The 16912-nt window shown below is 40.8% G+C and overlaps 1 protein-coding gene across 1 annotated transcript in view; it reads left to right on the top strand.

The window, feature by feature from the left end:
* C2H8orf34 (chromosome 2 C8orf34 homolog) overlaps positions 1-16912 on the top strand; it is a 228313-nt gene that overhangs the window by 66841 nt on the left and 144560 nt on the right. The window contains exon 6 of the mRNA XM_077808680.1: positions 6937-7109. Coding sequence (XP_077664806.1) covers positions 6937-7109 — 173 coding nt within the window. The remainder of the gene's footprint in view (positions 1-6936; positions 7110-16912) is intronic.

The raw sequence follows: 16912 nt of genomic DNA, 5'->3' as shown, positions 1-16912 counted from the left end.
TATTTCCGAGAAGTATAAATATTTTTGATTTGAGGTCATATTTTTGGGTAGCTCCTATAAAATTTAAGTTAATTATACTGTTTGTGAAAATCTTTAGGAGTATTCTTTGGCCCCAAATCTGATTAGCTATGCACATGCCAGAAAAACAACATGAAAACTAAGTTCACAGTTGCCTGCAGTATAAGATGAGCTCCTCAATTCTGGCCACTTAAAGTGATGGAGAGACTTTTCCAAGACAGGGGTTTCAGCGAAGCATGATGGATATTGCCAAGGAGTCATGTGGGATATTGGGCTGCTATCTACAAATGATGGTGTTTACTCACACCTTTTGTCTGTTTTGGCACTGATCTTTTTAATGGTAACATGCATTCTAAACTCAAGTAATCCTGTTAATTACGTTAAGCATGTGCTTATAAGCATTTCAGGACTTGGACCTTTACTCTTACTTTTTACACATATCTAGAACTGTGCCTAGTAGTAGTTGTTAAATGTAAAAACAAAAGACCTGCTATTAGAACCCTGACAATGTGAATAGTTTGTATTGAAATGAGTGAGCCAGTCATAATTGTTTTGCCTGTCATAAACCTGTGAAATGTCACTTTTTTTGTTGAAGAACAGAAGCATTTTGAGTGAAAGAGAATTCACTATTCCACACACTTTTTTTTATTTTTGAGGAAGTATCTAAAGAAACTTATATTTCATCTTGATGAAGACCTCTTTTTGCCTCAAAACATGCAATATTTTGAAATGTTATGTTTCAGTGTGAAAATCACCATTTAATGGGAAGCAATGTATTGGTGACATTACTGATTTGTTAAATAAATTTCAGCAAAAATGGAGTTAATTTGTTACTGTACTTAACTGCTTATTTAGAACATTCTGAAATTTTGTTTTAATCCTTGTCTACTTTTCAATCGTGCAAACTGTTTCACATCTTTACATTATTGCATCTGCTTTATCATATGTTTCTGAGTAAAATATGTAAAGTGGAAAAAAATAAAGAGAAACCATCACTTTGAAAATTACATTAATTTTTTTTATGCAATGTAGTTGTAACTGTGCTGGTCCCAGGATATTAGAGAGACAAGGTGGGTAAAGTAATATCTTTTGTTGGACTAACTTCTGTTTGGCGAGAGAGAGACAAGCTTTTGAGCTACACAGAGCTCTTCAGGTCACCGAAGTTTGTCCCTCTCACTAACAGAAGTTGTTCCAATAAAAGATATGACCTCACTCACCTTGTCGCAAATTCCTAAAATTACTATAATTAAAACAGATTAATTTACATATCTTTCCTCTTTATTCAGTGTAATTACTTTGTGTATAGTTAGTTTTACTGTTTTGTTGGTGAGATAAACCCTTTTCTAGCCCCTGCAAGAAGATTTTTTTTTCCCCAGTAAGAGCAGGAGCAAAGCTGACACTGAAAGCAAAGAGGCAGCAGGCAGAGTGTGCACAGAAAGAAACTGAAGGAGAGGTGTTGTGATTCACAGATCAATAGATTTAAGGCCAAAAGGGACCATTATGATCATCTAGTTTGACCTTTGAACTACAGGAGTCACCCTCTAACATTGTACAGTAACAGTATTAAACATAAAACAGTATTATCCCTAAAGCTGCTCTATGTCTCTGCAGCACTATAAAACCTCTCCTGCCTGGTTTAATTTTCATAAAGAAGCAGTAAACACAACTTCACAGGAGGAGGGATGAGCCTGAGCATGTTGGCTATCATAGTCTTAGGATTCCACAAAGGACCCTGCTCAATATAACAGGGGAACATAAAAAACTCACTCAGTTTTAAAGCATTTTTAGAATTCAAGATACACTATTTAAAGAGTGCTGTATTAGAAAACTGTTCTTTTAATTAGTTATTTAAAATCAAGTTGCATCCTTTCCTGAAATGTGTAGCCCTGGATATGTTTACTAAAGGTAATTAAATTATTTGAAAATATTTTCAATATTTATTCATAGCTACATCTTAAATGTGTGAGACACTCAGGTTAAATAGCAATGTTAATAATAGTGGGGTAATGGGTAATTATAGGCAATGGGTGGGTAATAGACAAACACCAATTGCACATCTCCGTTCATGTTATTTCACAGACAGCGTTGCAAAGGCTAGGGCCAGCACTGCCCGAAAGGGTTCCTGGAAGTATGATTAGTTCATGCATTGGTTCTCTGGCTCCTCCAGTGAGGGCTGCTGCATTCTGGGTGCTATTTACATTTTAGAAAGGGCAGATGGTATTTGAACCACTGATATCACTAGGTTCCACAAGGAAAGAGTAGCTTGAAATGCAGCCCAGACTCTGAGAATGTCCTGCTGGTTGCCCAGAAGAATGAGTTGAATCAGCTGTTAGTATTTTGCTTCATCCTCTCCTGGGGCAGAACCTTCCACTTCGGGAGTGCACTGCTAGCTCCAGATCCTCAGCTTTATGGAATACGAATTGCAGGGTTGCAGCTGCAACCGCCTTCCAGTATACTTGCTACCAGCATGGGGCCCCTCTGCCTGTCCTTGTATTCCAGAGGCAATTCAAGTGCCTTGTTTTAGCTTGCATCAGAGAATAACGTGGCCAAGTACATTTACAATCTAGAGACTTGATATTGTCTGATATGGTTACAATGAAAATGTCTAATTTCAAATGCAGTTTTATGCATATGAGATGTAATAGTCGCATTGCTAACCCAATGTTTTTAAAATGTAATGAGTAAGACCCCAAAATCACGAGAGATTCAGAAGTCATGAGATTTTTGAACAATAATATATTAATATACAATAATATATTGGGGAGTTTTATTTGCCTTTTGTTTTTTGACCTTCTTTGGCATTTCCAACCTCTTCTTCAGAAATGTAAGGGCTGTTTTTTAAAAATAAAGCTAACATTCTGAATCAGAAGCCTCCAGGGATTGGGGCTTTACATAAAACTTCAGATAAAGTGAGATTTAAATAACATTCTGAGATTTGGCAACAGTGCATACCAATTCCTTTGTTTCACTCACTTTTAGCAGTAACAGTTAGTAATTGGAGAATACCAAAGAGTCAGTGATTCGGGTGAAGGTGGCCCAGGACATAAGTTTTGACACCCTACACCCCAGCCTAATATTAAAACATTCAATTAGGGTTTTTTTCTAAGACTATTTTTTATCTGTGCTATCTCAAAGATACTTTTTTCATTTTCTAATCCTGTAAATACAAATATACTGCACCCATAAATACAGGATCCATTAAACTATAATCTATAGAGGAGAACAAATCTCAACTTTAAACAACGGGTGAGTGCTGCACTCGAGAAGTGGCAGAACACAAGTACCAGAAAAGCTGAGTTGCTGTTCTGGCTCCCCAAAAAAGTGCCAGAACAGTGTCCTGGAGCATTCTGATGGGATTCGAGCGATGACTTTAAATCATCAAATTGGACACAATTCCCTCTCCTCCTCCCCAAGCTTATGGGAAGACACATGCATATGGCTAAGATTACAGGCTGACTCTCTTAAATTCCTACTTATCCTCTGGAAAATCCAGGACACACCATTCTCTATCCTGTTTGTCCTTTAAGGCACTCGTCAGGCTAGTATTTCAAGGTTTAAATGGGAGATGCAGGTGAAAACCTGACTGTAAATTAAATATTGTATCTTAATTTACTCGATCATTTTGAAGGAACACTCCAAATAATAACACAGTTTTCTCAATACAATCTTCTCTGACTTCTTGTTTACCACTCTTACTGTGAGGGGCTGTAAGATTGAAAGGAAAGAAATAAATTAGGTCACTGACATTTTGATGTGTTGATCTAACTCAGTTTTAAAATGGAAGCAAGGTATAACGTGATTTGTTAAACTTATTTATTAAATTGAGCTTGAAAATGCTGTGATATAAGATGCTCAGGACCTCCAACTGTTTGAATGGAAGTCAGCATAAAAAGGGAAAATAGCATTCATGTGCTAAATAGTCATATGCAAAATGCACAACGTATATTGCAGGTAGGGACAGGAGAAAGTTGAGTCTGAAAAAAGTGTGGATTTTTAAGGGTCTCTTCAATTTTTCCTTATGGTAAGCCACAATTTTCAGCAAAATATGAGGCAGCAGATAAAACCAATTTGTTAGCTAATTATAAATTTTCCCTCTCTTTCACTCTCTCTCCTTTGGCTAAGAGCAGTTGGAACTGTTAGCAAGCACTTCCGAGGGGTAAGAGAGGCCATGAGGCCTTTACACACTTTTAGAAACTCTGTAATTGGAACATTATCTGTAACAACGGCATGACACACAGTAGTACTAGAAAAATACTAATCTTTATTTCCTCCCTCTAGTCACATGACATGGGTCAGGATTACATCTGTCAAGTGACAGGGACCACTGTCCCCTGATTCCTGTGGTGACTGTTATGCTACTGACTGCTTTACAACACAATTCCTACAGCAAAAAAACATTTTCCACAAATTTCTGAAAAATTTAAGAGTACCACACAACAAAAATGGCAGCAATCCTAAAATGTGCTAAATCACTTTGTTTTCCCTATACAATTGTCTCCCTTTTCAACTACTAGCTTTTCAATTTTAAGATAGTTTTCAGTATTGCTACAATGTCATCTCAACCTTGCAGTAAAATGTCACCACCTAAACAATGATTTCAGTGGGCCTATAGGGGAACTCTGGACAGAATTAAACTGACATGAAAAAGACAGTGGCAAACATACATTTTACAGAAGTATAGGGTAAAAGGTGGAGTGAGGGAATGTGGTGAGATGTTATGGTAATACAAACAATAATAGCTAAAGAGCAAAAGAGATTAAGACCCAGATTTTACAGCTGACTCTGCATTGGGGAAGTTAATGGGTGGAATGGATGGGAGCCAACTGCAGGCTGGATATATAGATATAATTCAAAAACATTCCTTCCCATACAGGGTAAGATTCTGGCTCTTTCTAAGGTCTTCTGTGCCACTCCAAGTGGCCCTAAAACAGCCCTGAACAGGTAGCTGAGGATTTCCTCCTACGTAAGGAAAACCCTAGACTGGTGCAGAGTTAGACACCTGTTATGTGAACAAAACGCTTGCGTGCTCACACAGACACACGAAATTGATCAAGGAATATAGGATCTGGCATTTGAAATCTTTTCAATTTCAAGTTTTGTCTTTTAACTCCTACATTTGGCTTCCTTATGTTAATTGGCTAGACATTATTTACAGATTTCAAACACTATGAACACTTTGGTGGTTTATGTTATGAATAACTGCTAATATTTCAAACTTTGCATTTACTATAATTTAAACTAGTCATCCCAATTATTTAGTGTTCCTTTAAAGATCATTTGTTGTTGAGGAGGACAAAAACATATGATTGTGAATCTAAATAATCATCCTGCTGCTGCTTCTCCAGATGCCATTTATTAGAACTGTGTTGTTCTTACAGTAGGATTATTTCATGGGATGCAGAGCCAAATAAGGGCCATAAGGATTTGTCTTCCTAAAATGACTGTCTTTCATTACAGATCAGAATATATATCTTAATTAGGAGCACTGCATTTTAAGTTTCGTTGCTGTCCTAGAAATGGCATTCAATGAGTGCAGGATAACTATCTCCATCACATCATTTCAAAATGGCAATTCTGGAGCATAATGATTTTCTTCAAATTATCGCTATTCTGCATCAACTCCCACTGTATACATAAGGACACACACCGAGAAAATGGGAAAGGCTTTTGCAGTACTTTTATACAAACTCTTTACGTAATCATATGGGCCATTTGTTTCTGTGTGATGCTGTGAAACATCAGTAAAGTTTTTAAAATGCCCAGTTATTTTTTTTTTGTCTCCTACTAGTTATTCCACCATATATCTTCAAGCAAATTGTCAAAAAAATATGACTTCTAGCTTTGAAATTGTAGTTTATCACAGTGGTAATACACGATATACATTATTTATTGCCTATTGCAATGCACTGAATGTCAGCCAAATAAAAAATATATTTTAATTGTGGATTTGAAAATATGGAACACAAAAAACCGGCAGGATTATTTTAAAATATTCAGTTAATTTCCATGCTCAGTAAGATTTTCACACTGAATTCATAATGCAAAAGAGAGATGATATTAAAGCGAAATATACCATCTTCGCCGTGTTCTTCAATATTCAAGTGACCTCATTCATTGCTTAACATAATTGAAACAGTGGTGCTTCCAATAGGAGGGGGTTTATTAAGAATGTATAGTTTTAAAGCCAAATCAGTAGTGATGGACACCTGCCACTCCTGTTCAAAACTATTGGATTTTAAAGGGAAAAATGAAGAGAGGTTCTGAGTGAAGCTGGATGAAATTTTTCAGACAAATAATTAGCTGCTGAAAAATGCAGTTTTGGGTAGCCCAAAACTATTCATAACTTTGGGGAGTAATTATGGCCAAAAGAGAATTCTTTTTTAAAAAAATTGAAACATTTCATATCAACATTTTAAAGTACAGCATTTTAACTTTGTTTTGAAATGACATTTTATTTTGAAAGTTAGCTAGAATTATTTATTCTTTAAAAAGGGTAAAAGAAACACCCAAAACCAAAATGAAACTAAAAAACAAATAAACAGAAAAATTCTCACAGGTGGAACAAAACATTTTGTTCAACCTGAAAAGATTTGTTTTGTTTTATAGGCTCAGCAGCTGAGCCAAAAAATATTTTATTTCCTCAGCTCCAGTTCTGAGTACAAGGCTGGTCAAAACCTCTCTGGAGTTAGGGCCTAAATCCAATGTACACTGAAATTAATGAGAGTCTTTCCACCGATTTCCGTGGGCATTGGATCAGGCTTTTGACCTTTTAATCTCCTGTATTATTCTAATAAGAAATCAATACATGAGGTGAAGCAGTAAGTGTTTGTTTGTTCCCTGTTTCCAGTTTATAAACATCACTGAGAAGGAGCAGTGTAGAGTTGTTTTGGGGTTTTTTTTGCTTTTGTTTCTATTCAGGACACAACAGGTTTTAATGCTCCTCTTCTAAGACCTCGTGTGATTGGAGAATGGGTTGGTCGCGAGGAGAATGATGCTGATCCATTGGCTGCGGAGATGTTGCAACCTCCAGTACCAAGAAGTAAAAATGAACAATGGGATAGTGAGGATAGCAGCAGCAGTCCTGGAGGAAGGTGAGGTTTTGCTTTTATAGTTAATGACTCCTGAAAATCTCATTGCAAAAAACTCTCTAATTTTTAAAAATTATGTAACGTCCAGTTTTAAGGATCAAGAATGTGAGGTGTATTATTTTCCATATACAGTATACCAGCAACCAGAAAATATGTAGTAGGGATTTAATGATATTGGGCACAATATTGTACATCAGGGCTTGGCAACCTATGGCACAGCACGTGAGCTGATTTTCAGTGGCACTCACACCACCCGGGTCCTGACCACCAGTCCAGGGGGCTCTGCATTTTAATTTAATTTTAAATGAAGTTTCTTAAACATTTTTAAAAACGTATTTACTTTACATACAACAATAGTTTAGTTATATATTATAGACTTATAGAAAGAGACTTCTAAAAATGTTAAAATGTATTACTGGCATGCGAAACCTTAAATTAGAGTGAATAAATGAAGACTCGGCACACCACTTCTGAAAGGTTGCCGACCCCTGCTGTAGATGCTTATGCACATGTGTAGTCCCATAACTTTATTTATGTGCATAAAGTTAGGTGTATATGTGTTTATGGTAGGGTGACCAGATGTCCTGATTTTATAGGGACAGTCCCGATTTTTGGGTCTTTTTCTTATATAGGCTCCTATTACCCCCTACCCCCGTCCTGATTTTTCACATTTGCTGTCTGGTCACCCTAGTTTATGGAATTGGAGGCATGATTTTAGAAATGTTTTGATTGGTACTTCAGATGAGACAGTTTAAGCTGTCTTCCTTCTTTAGGTGGTTTGTTGTAGCTGTTTGCTAATTCTATCCTGCGGAACAAATATGACTATCCTCATTTAAAAGAAAAATTGATGGGGAACAGCAGCTCCTTTATATTATTACAGAGCTTATCACCAACAAATTCCCCCCTCCCCCCCATTTTATTTCTCATGTTCAGTTCTTCAGTTAGCATCTTGGTACTAAGCTCTTTCTCAAGGAGAACATTATATTCAGTGTAATGAATAGCTTTTGATAATTCACTGTACTCAGTTATCTCTTAGCTGAAGGGGGAAAATCAGATTGTTAATGTACCTCAATCACAGCAAATGCATTCAGTTTTCACAAGCAGAACATTTTACGTGATTAGAATGACAAAAGTGGACTGTTTGTAACAAAAGGAAAAGGGTTCACATTTTTTTCCAAATGTGATTCACACTTTTTTTTTCAAATGCTAATGTTGTACAGTACCTTGTACAATGTTACATTCTGTGGTGCTTCTAGAGTCATCAAGTCCTCCATTGACTAGAAGCACTAAAGTGAAAAGGCTGTGTCTATGTGCCCAGACTAGGACATTGACTGTCACAAGTACATTTCCGTTCCTCCTTGACATAGGTAGAAATACTCTCCCTTTGAAAACATCTGCAACATCTATGGCCTTGAGAGCTCCTTTATGTAAGAATTTGCTCCTCTGCTTGGTCTGTCAGAAGCTGGTTTTGTTATTTTTTCAGGCTAGTGATCATTCCCTCAAGTAGGATGGCAGATAGCTCCTGTATCTTTGCCAGTCAATACCAAACTGAGCCAGGCTCCCTCTTTTTCTCTCCCAGGCCTGGCATTGTTTGCTGGTATAACAGGGCGGAGCTATCTGGGCCCTAAGGCTTTCCTTAACCCATTCCGTGCTGGTGGAAGGGTTCTCTGCTTCACCACAGATGGGCATCTATAGGTATTCTTAAAAATTCAAGTAAATAGAAATACATGATGATGGTCAGCTCACTTAGCCTGGCTTCAGACTAGAGGAAGAAAAAAGAGCTGAGCTCCAATTGGCTGCTCAGCACTGGCTCTCTGGTGGTGGTGTTGGGCAGTGGCAGTAATGGGCCATGCAGCTCATTATTGGGGCTGGCTTACCAGCCATGTGCCTGCTTTTTCAGCAGCATAATCAGAGCATAGAGATGTTCTGTTCTTGAGTCGTGATAGGAAAGGTGGATGCTGCATCCCCTTCCTTAGGGGGAAGGAGGCAGAAGATGGCTTCCTCTTCCTAACCATCACCTAAGAGAGACAGAGAAGACAAGGGATCAACCACAAAGAACATTTTTATTTGTGAAGAAGGATATGGGAATTTTTATTTTCTGAGACTTTACTGCCAAGGGTGGTAGGGAGAATTCCGATTAGTTCCTTTGAGAGTATTATTCAAAGACACTTAATGGGGTGAGGGAAGCAACAGAGTCACCATTGTCATATTGAGGGGAGTACATGAGAGAGAAGTATGTGGTGCCTGATATGAGGAGAGAATCCTAGGGTTTGGAGGAGCCTAATTTCAGATAGAAGGGGCTGATGAAGAGTTGTTGAAAGTTTAGCAGATAAGTGTCCAGGGATTATATTAAATTACATTTTCAAAATTTTTCACATTCTCCAAAATAAAATCAAACAACTTGTTTTTATGTGATTTAAAGCTGTTTTTTGTTACCTGGCCCTTAAAAGAATGCTCATGCCCCTGTAAGAGTGAATGGCCCCCAAATATATGTGATTTCATACGTGGGAGGGTGCTGATTTCATTTATGTTGTCTACCATTTCTCTTTTAATTAAAATCCATAAAGGGACACCAGTAAATATCTCTACTTTATTGCACAAGTAAAATTCATCCCTGCCCGACCACACATGGCCTACATAAACTGGCTTTGTGTAGGGAGCTAGCTGAGGTTCAGGAAGAAGCATAGGAGGCACCTGAGTCTTCTGCTTGGTGAGGGGAGTACATGAGAGAGAAGTATGTGGTGGGGCCTCACCATTTCACTCATTTCTAAAAATGACTTACGGAGCAGTGCACTGTAGGTAGCTATCCCACAGTTCTCGCAGTCTCTGCTGCCCATTGGAATTCTGGGTTAAGCTCCCAATACCTGATGGGGCAAAAACCATGTCGCGGGTGGTTTTGGGTACATGTCACCAGTCACTCCTCCCTCCGTGAAAGCAACGGCAGACAATCGTTTTGCTCCTTTTTCTGTGTGGATGCCATACTGCTTTCAGCAGACGGTGCAGTAGGACTGCTATCCATCATCATCCACTGCTTCCATTGCAACTCTGTTCTGCTGCTATTATCTCAATAGAAAATTTCTCCACGTTGTCTGTCATGGGTTCCTGGGTACGTGTGTTCTTCCTCGGGAAATGTGCGCTGTGCTAACCGTCGTCATCCACTGCTTTCACTGCAACTCTCCTGCTCTCATGAATCCACCTCACAGGTCCTCTCGTCGTTCTCTATCAATATCAATATCAATTGTCGTGGCATCCATCGTCAGCCACCGCTTCGCTGCAACTCTGCTCTCCTGCAGACGCCATACCACGGCAAGCATGGATCCTGCTCAGATCACTGCAGCTGTATGAACCTTGTAAACAGCTCGCACATTATCCTGCAGTATGTGCAGAACCAGAACCTGCAAAAACAGGCAAGGAGGCGACGGCAGCGCGGTGACGAGACTGATGAGAACATGGACACAGTCTTCTCTCAAAGTACAGCCCCTGGCAATTTGGACATCCTGGTTGCAATGGGGCAAGCTCATGCCAGGGAACGCCGATTCTGGGCCTGAGAAACAAGCACAGACTGGTGGGACCACATAGTGTTGCAGATCTGGGATGATTCCCAGTGGTTGCGAAACTTTTGCTTGCATAAGGGCACTTTCATGGAATTTTGTGACTTGTTTTCCCCTGCCCTGAAGCACAAGAATACCAAGCTGAGAGCAGCTCATACAGTTCACAAGTGAGTGGCAATAGCCCTCTGGAAGCTTGCAATGCCAGACAGCTACCAGTCAGTTGGGAATCAATCTGGAGTGGGCAAATCTACTGTGGGGGCTGCTGTGGTCCAAGTAGCCAACGTAGTCACTGAGCTGCTGCTATCAAGGGTAGTGACTCTGGGAAATGTGCAGGTCATAGTGCATGGCTTTGCTTCAATGGGATTCCCTAACTGTGGTGGGGCGATAGACGGAACCCATATCCCTATCTTGGGACCAGACCACCTTGGCAGCAAGTACATAAACCGAAAGGGATACTTTTCAGTGGTGCTGCAAGCACTGGTGGATCACAAGGGACGTTTCACCAACATCAATGTAGGATGGCCGGGAAAGGTACATGAAGCTCGCATCTTCAGGAACTCTGGTCTGTTTCAACAGCTGCAGGAAGGGACTTACTTCCCAGACCAGAAAATAACTGTTGGGGATGTTGAAATGCCTATAGTTATCCTTGGGGACCCAGCCTACCCCTTAATGCCATGGCTCATAAAGCCATACACAGGCAGCCTGGACAGAAGTCAGGAGCTGTTCAACTATAGGCTGAGCAGGTGGAGAATGGTGGTAGAATGTGCATTTGGACGTTTAAAAGCATGCTGGCGCAGTCTACTGACTTGGTTAGACCTCAGCGAAACTAATATTCCTATTGTTATTACTGCTTGCTGTGCGCTCCACAATATCTGTGAGAGTAAAGCGGAGACATCTATGGCGGGGTGGGAGGTTTAGGCAAATCGCCTGGCTGCTGATTACATGCAGCCAAACACCAGGGCGATTAGAAGACCACAGCAGGACATGCTGCGCATCAGAGAAGCTTTGAAAACCAGTTTTATGACTGGCCAGTCTACAGTGTGAAAGTTCTGTTTGTTTCTCCCTGATGAAAACCCGCCCCTTGGTTCACTCTACTTCCCGTAAGCCAACCGCCCTCCCCTCTTTGATCACCACTTGCAGAGGCAATAAATTCATTGTTGTTTCACAATCATATATTCTTTATTAATTCATCACACAAATAGGGGGATGACTGCCACAGTAGCCCGGGAGGGGTGGGTGAGGAGGGAGGCACCAGGAGGGGTGGTGGATGAGGGGAGGAGGGAAGGACTAAGCCACACTACACTTCAAAACTTATCAAATGCCAGCCTTCTGTTGCTTGGGCAGTCCTCTGGGGTGGAGTGGTTGGGTGCCCGGAGCGCCCCCCACCCCTGCTCCGCGATCTTGGGCATCTTGGTGAGGAGGTTATGGAACTTGGGGAGGAGGCCGGGCAGTTACACAGGGGCTGCAGCTGCGGTCTGTGCTCCTGCTGCCTTTCCTGCAGCTCCACCAGACACCGGAGCATATCAGTTTGATCCCCCAGTAGCCTCAGCATTGCATCCTGCGTCCTTTCATCACGTTACCACTACCTCTCCTCTTGCTCCCGCAACCTCTCATCTTGCTCATCCCTCCTGTCCTAGCGTGTGTGAGTTTCTTCACTTGCCTGCCCCCAGCGCTTCCCACTGCACCTCTCTATTCAGATCCAGTGTAGACACCACTGTACACATTACTTTTGCTTACATCCACTCCTCTGCTTGGAATTCCCGGGGGCTTCTATGGTCCTTGGGATTGGGCTGGTCACTCCTACGAAGGGAAGTATTTCTCTCTATGTGAAATATATGCTATATGTGAGACATACAAATCAGACAGTTCTGTGTACTTTATTGCTAAACAGCAAACACATTCTCCATTATTTTGTTTTGCTATAGGAAATATAATGAGTTGGCTGCACCCAGGGATACAGGTTCCTTTTGCTGCAGCAGCTGAGTGAGAGGCAAAATGTGCTTCCTGGATTCTTGGGACTTGCCATGCAGCAAGCTGAGCCTAGCCAGAGTGTAGCAGTGCTTCTATTGCCAACTCTTTTTGTGGCCACTCCTTGTGTATTGTGGGCTGTAAGGGGAGATGGAATAGAACTGTTCTGACCTCTTTGTACTTCACAGAGTACCTCCTATTCCCCTAGCCACTGTGGTGAGGGGCTAGTTTCAGCTAGTTTACAGTCCCTCTGAACTGACAAAGTCTGGAACTGGACTTGTAAAATATTGGTATTCAAAAATGCATCTTGTATAGTCAAATAGTTATTTATAAAAATAAGCATAAAATAAATGCTTGGTTGTTCTAAACAGCAATATCCGTTGGTCAAAGTTAACTCATGTATAGTTCCAGTCAAAGATATTATATAATTAACTTTTAATTAAACATACATATAATACATCAATAAGTACTGGGAGCAGCATGCTCTGAATTTATAGGGCTAAATAGAATTCATGAAATATTAAACTATTAATCAGTGTTTTGTTGACTGCAACATCTAAATTACAGTAAATTACTCTGTTATTTAATTAAAACTGTTTGTAGCCTAGTCATTTGGTCACATTTTACTTGTAACTAAAAGAGGAAGCATTTCGTAATTCATAATCTCTGTTTCTATATAAATCTGGTGAAAGGTGATTTATAAACATTATGAAGTAATTTTAAGACAAATGTAAAGACAACATTTTTGATAGTTTATTGGCCATTCATTACCAGTACCTACATATGCTAAGCTTGTAAACTAACGCTGTAACAGCAAGAAGAGGAAAGTAAAAACTGCTGTTGTTCCAATATTTCTCCCTCACACAGTTCTCCCCTAAGAATAGTGAAATATTTTGAGTATCCAGAGGTTTAACCCTTGCAGATTTAGGCCCATGTTGTCAAAGATGCAGGCTCTTTTTGTCAGCTCCTCCAATCACTGGGAGGATGGCTGTCATTGGTGCCATGTGCCACTGAGTGCCTCCCCAGCCTAGCTCTTCTGACACGTCAGGTTGTGGTCACAGAGTGTACAGGGCAAGTTGTTATTGCTTAGAACAGTTTAGGCAACTTTCAGACCTAATTTATGGCATTCTCTAGGGCGGTGTTTCCCAAACTTGGGACGCCGCTTGTTCAGTGAAAGCCCCTGGCGGGCTGGGCTGGTTTGTTTACCTGCTGCGTCCGTAGGTTCAGCCGATCGCGGCTCCCACTGGCCGCAGTTCACTGCTGCACATCAATGGGGGCTGCGGGAAGCGGTGGCTGGTACGTCCCTCAGCCCGTGCCGCTTCCCGCAGCCCCCACTGGCCTGCAGCAGTGATCCGCGGCCAGTGGGAGCCGCGATCAGCCGAACCTGTGGACGCGGCAGGTAAACAAACTGGCCCGGCCCGCCAGGGGCTTTCCCTGAACAAGTGGCATCCCAAATTTGGGAAACACTGCTCTAGGGGAATGAACAAATGTCTAGAATGGCTGGTTCCTAGGTCTTGCCTTTCTGTTGCTACCACACTCCCTTTTTTGGTACTAGCCCTTTCAGCATAAAATAGACTGTAGAAGATGCCAGTGGACATGTGGCTTGTGGGATGCTATGGGTACTATAGTCTGTGATGCCTCTAATCTCACTTTTAACAAGCTTTCCCTAATTTTGCTCCTCTCAGTATTGTACAGTGGAAGGAAAATATATTATCTCTTTGTTAATAATATGGAGTCTGGTTTTCAGAGGTGATAATCACCTATAACCTCTACTGAAAGCAATGGGAGCTGGCAAGGACTCTGCACATTTGAAAATCAGGTCTACTTATTTAAAAGGAAGCGGGAGTGATTTTTAGAAATTGATGGCATAGAGGGAGGGAAATTACTAAAAAAAAATTGGGAAAGGTACGTTAATCAGATTCAGGTAGATTAGTAGTCACTGGTTTGTAAATTTAGCCCTTGATAGAGGCTCTTTGTTGCTGATGTACAGTCGGGAAAGTTAGTAACATGTGATAAGGGACAATATGAAAGTACTAGTAGCAGTTTTGTTGGTAGCTGGCTGAGCTTCAAGAATTCACTTTGTGGACATAGGATTCACTTTCATAGTTTCCAGCATGTCAAAAAATTTCCCTGGGATAGTTCTGAGAAGAGGATAGAGATCTGGGGATTTCCACACAGTGGTAATATGTGCACGCAGGAGGATTTTAGGGGGTTTTAATGAGAATCTCAGTTCTCAAGAGTTAAAAGCTAGGGACTCAACTAAGTAGCTAGAACCCATGGAGGCTCCACCTATATGCAAACAACAACCTCTTTCTCAGAACCTGCTCTATCTTACCATTACTTATGTGCCTCGGGCGGGGGCGAGGGTGGAGTGGTCTACATCTGTCTACTCTACACCTATATTCAGGAAGAAACAGCAAGCCCATTTGCCCCTGCTAGGATAAATGGTGGTCTGAAGCATCTCCTACATTCTCTCCACAAAGTGGTGGTGTGGGCCTCAGATTTCTCTTCTATGGTGTATCTCATGGGATCTGAGTAGTTTGGGGTTTCCCCAATTCCCAAGGGTCCTCTCTTAGGCACAGCCGCCAACTATCTTGCATCTCCAGGTGCCTGCCTGAATCCTAGGTTATGGGTACAAGTGCTTGATCAGTAATAAGGATCATGAACTGCACAGAAATATTAACATCGGTTACTGGAAGAGGAAAGACTAAAAAACATAGTCTCCTGACTTTCAGTTCAGTGGACCCTTCTGTGGGTTAAAGGGAAATTGTGACTTTCACACAAGATGCATGATTCTTGGTGGGGTCTGCTTATGCAAACTTCAACCTGTTCCCTGCATGTCCCCAATTCCTTGAGAAATCAGCTCCATTCTTCCGTTCCTCCCCTTCTCCCACATAAATGAATTTGGTCCCTTTTGTACTGTTGTGAAACTGGACCATAAAAATTTACCCTAATTGTGACCTCAGCTGTGAAAAGTGAGTCAAAGTTCATAAAGTATCACAATAACCCGGAACAACAAATGTTGATGGGAAAAACTTCAAAGGGGAGACAGACTGAATTATTACAAACTAAAAGGCCTACAGATATAATTCAAGGACTGTGTTATGATCGTGCTTGGTAAACAAGAACATTTTGAGATACCAAAAAGCTATCAACCAAAATTGGTGTGTTGGAAATTAGGCTTAATTAGTGGACAAAGTAATGAAGGGATAGGCTGTTCTGCCCACCACACCCTTTGTGGAACCTTAAAGAAAGACTTTGGCTACTGGAGGGAGCTTCACCATCATGGCTGCCATCCCTATTGTCTCCTGGGATCCCAGAATCTTCTTTATCCTGATCCTGAAAGATGTCCTTACTAGTCTAGGCCAGAAAGAGGGAGCCAGATGACATGGCCAGCTCAGTCTGAACCACAAACACCAAGTGAGATGTGAGACCTTGTCTCCTCCCCCGCCCCCAAATGTGACCTTTTCCTTCTTTTCCTTATTTATCTTTCCTATCCTCTCTTCTTTTTCCTCTGTCTGATAAGAGTCTGGGTTAGGTAGCCAAGACTGCATATTTTGAAACTCCGAAAGAGGGAGCTAAAGCAATGCCCTAAACAGCCTGATGTTGGAACATATATTCCATTTATATTTCCAGGTCTCAGAGTGGCTGATAAGACCACGTGCTGTGCCTGTGCTTTTCCAGCAGCGAGGCTGCAAGTGAAAGTCATCACCAGTGACAGAAGCTGCATTTTCTCTCTGTCATTCTCTTCTCTCTCCATTTGTGTGTGTTTGTCTTATTTTGCGTTCTGGGAAATGGGATTGGACTGTAACAGCAACAGTAACCATGAGAGCTCCAGTCCATCTCAATTAACTTCTTTTCCTCAAAAAGGACAGTTATTATCATCTTTAATACCATCTAAGAGACTATCAAACAAAGGGTTTTTTTTCCTACTAAAAGCTCTCTCCAGCTAAAGAGAAAGAGAACCAGCAATGCTGTTAAAATAAAAGCCTTACTTAATACTTTACATTTCAAATGACTTAACTTGTTTTCCCTCCTTTTCCTAAGTCTTGAATAAAAGTTTTACAAGATGTTTAATTGTGTCTTTGCCATAGTACTAAGCAGGCTATGGTCTCTTTATATCAAAAGAGAACCCTGAACCCTGGTTATACTGTTTAACGTTGGACAGAGAATGGGCTATGTTAACACCTTTGGGCCATATATTCCATCTAAATTAATACAACACTACCCCCCCAATTAATCCCCACAGTTATAGGCTATTCCTAATTTTGGTTTAGAAGTAACGGG

This window comes from Eretmochelys imbricata, chromosome 2 (assembly GCF_965152235.1).
Source record: "Eretmochelys imbricata isolate rEreImb1 chromosome 2, rEreImb1.hap1, whole genome shotgun sequence".
Taxonomy (NCBI): domain Eukaryota; kingdom Metazoa; phylum Chordata; order Testudines; family Cheloniidae; genus Eretmochelys; species Eretmochelys imbricata.
The sequence above is the reverse complement of the archived record's forward strand: the minus strand, read 5'-3'. Positions and strand labels throughout refer to the sequence as shown.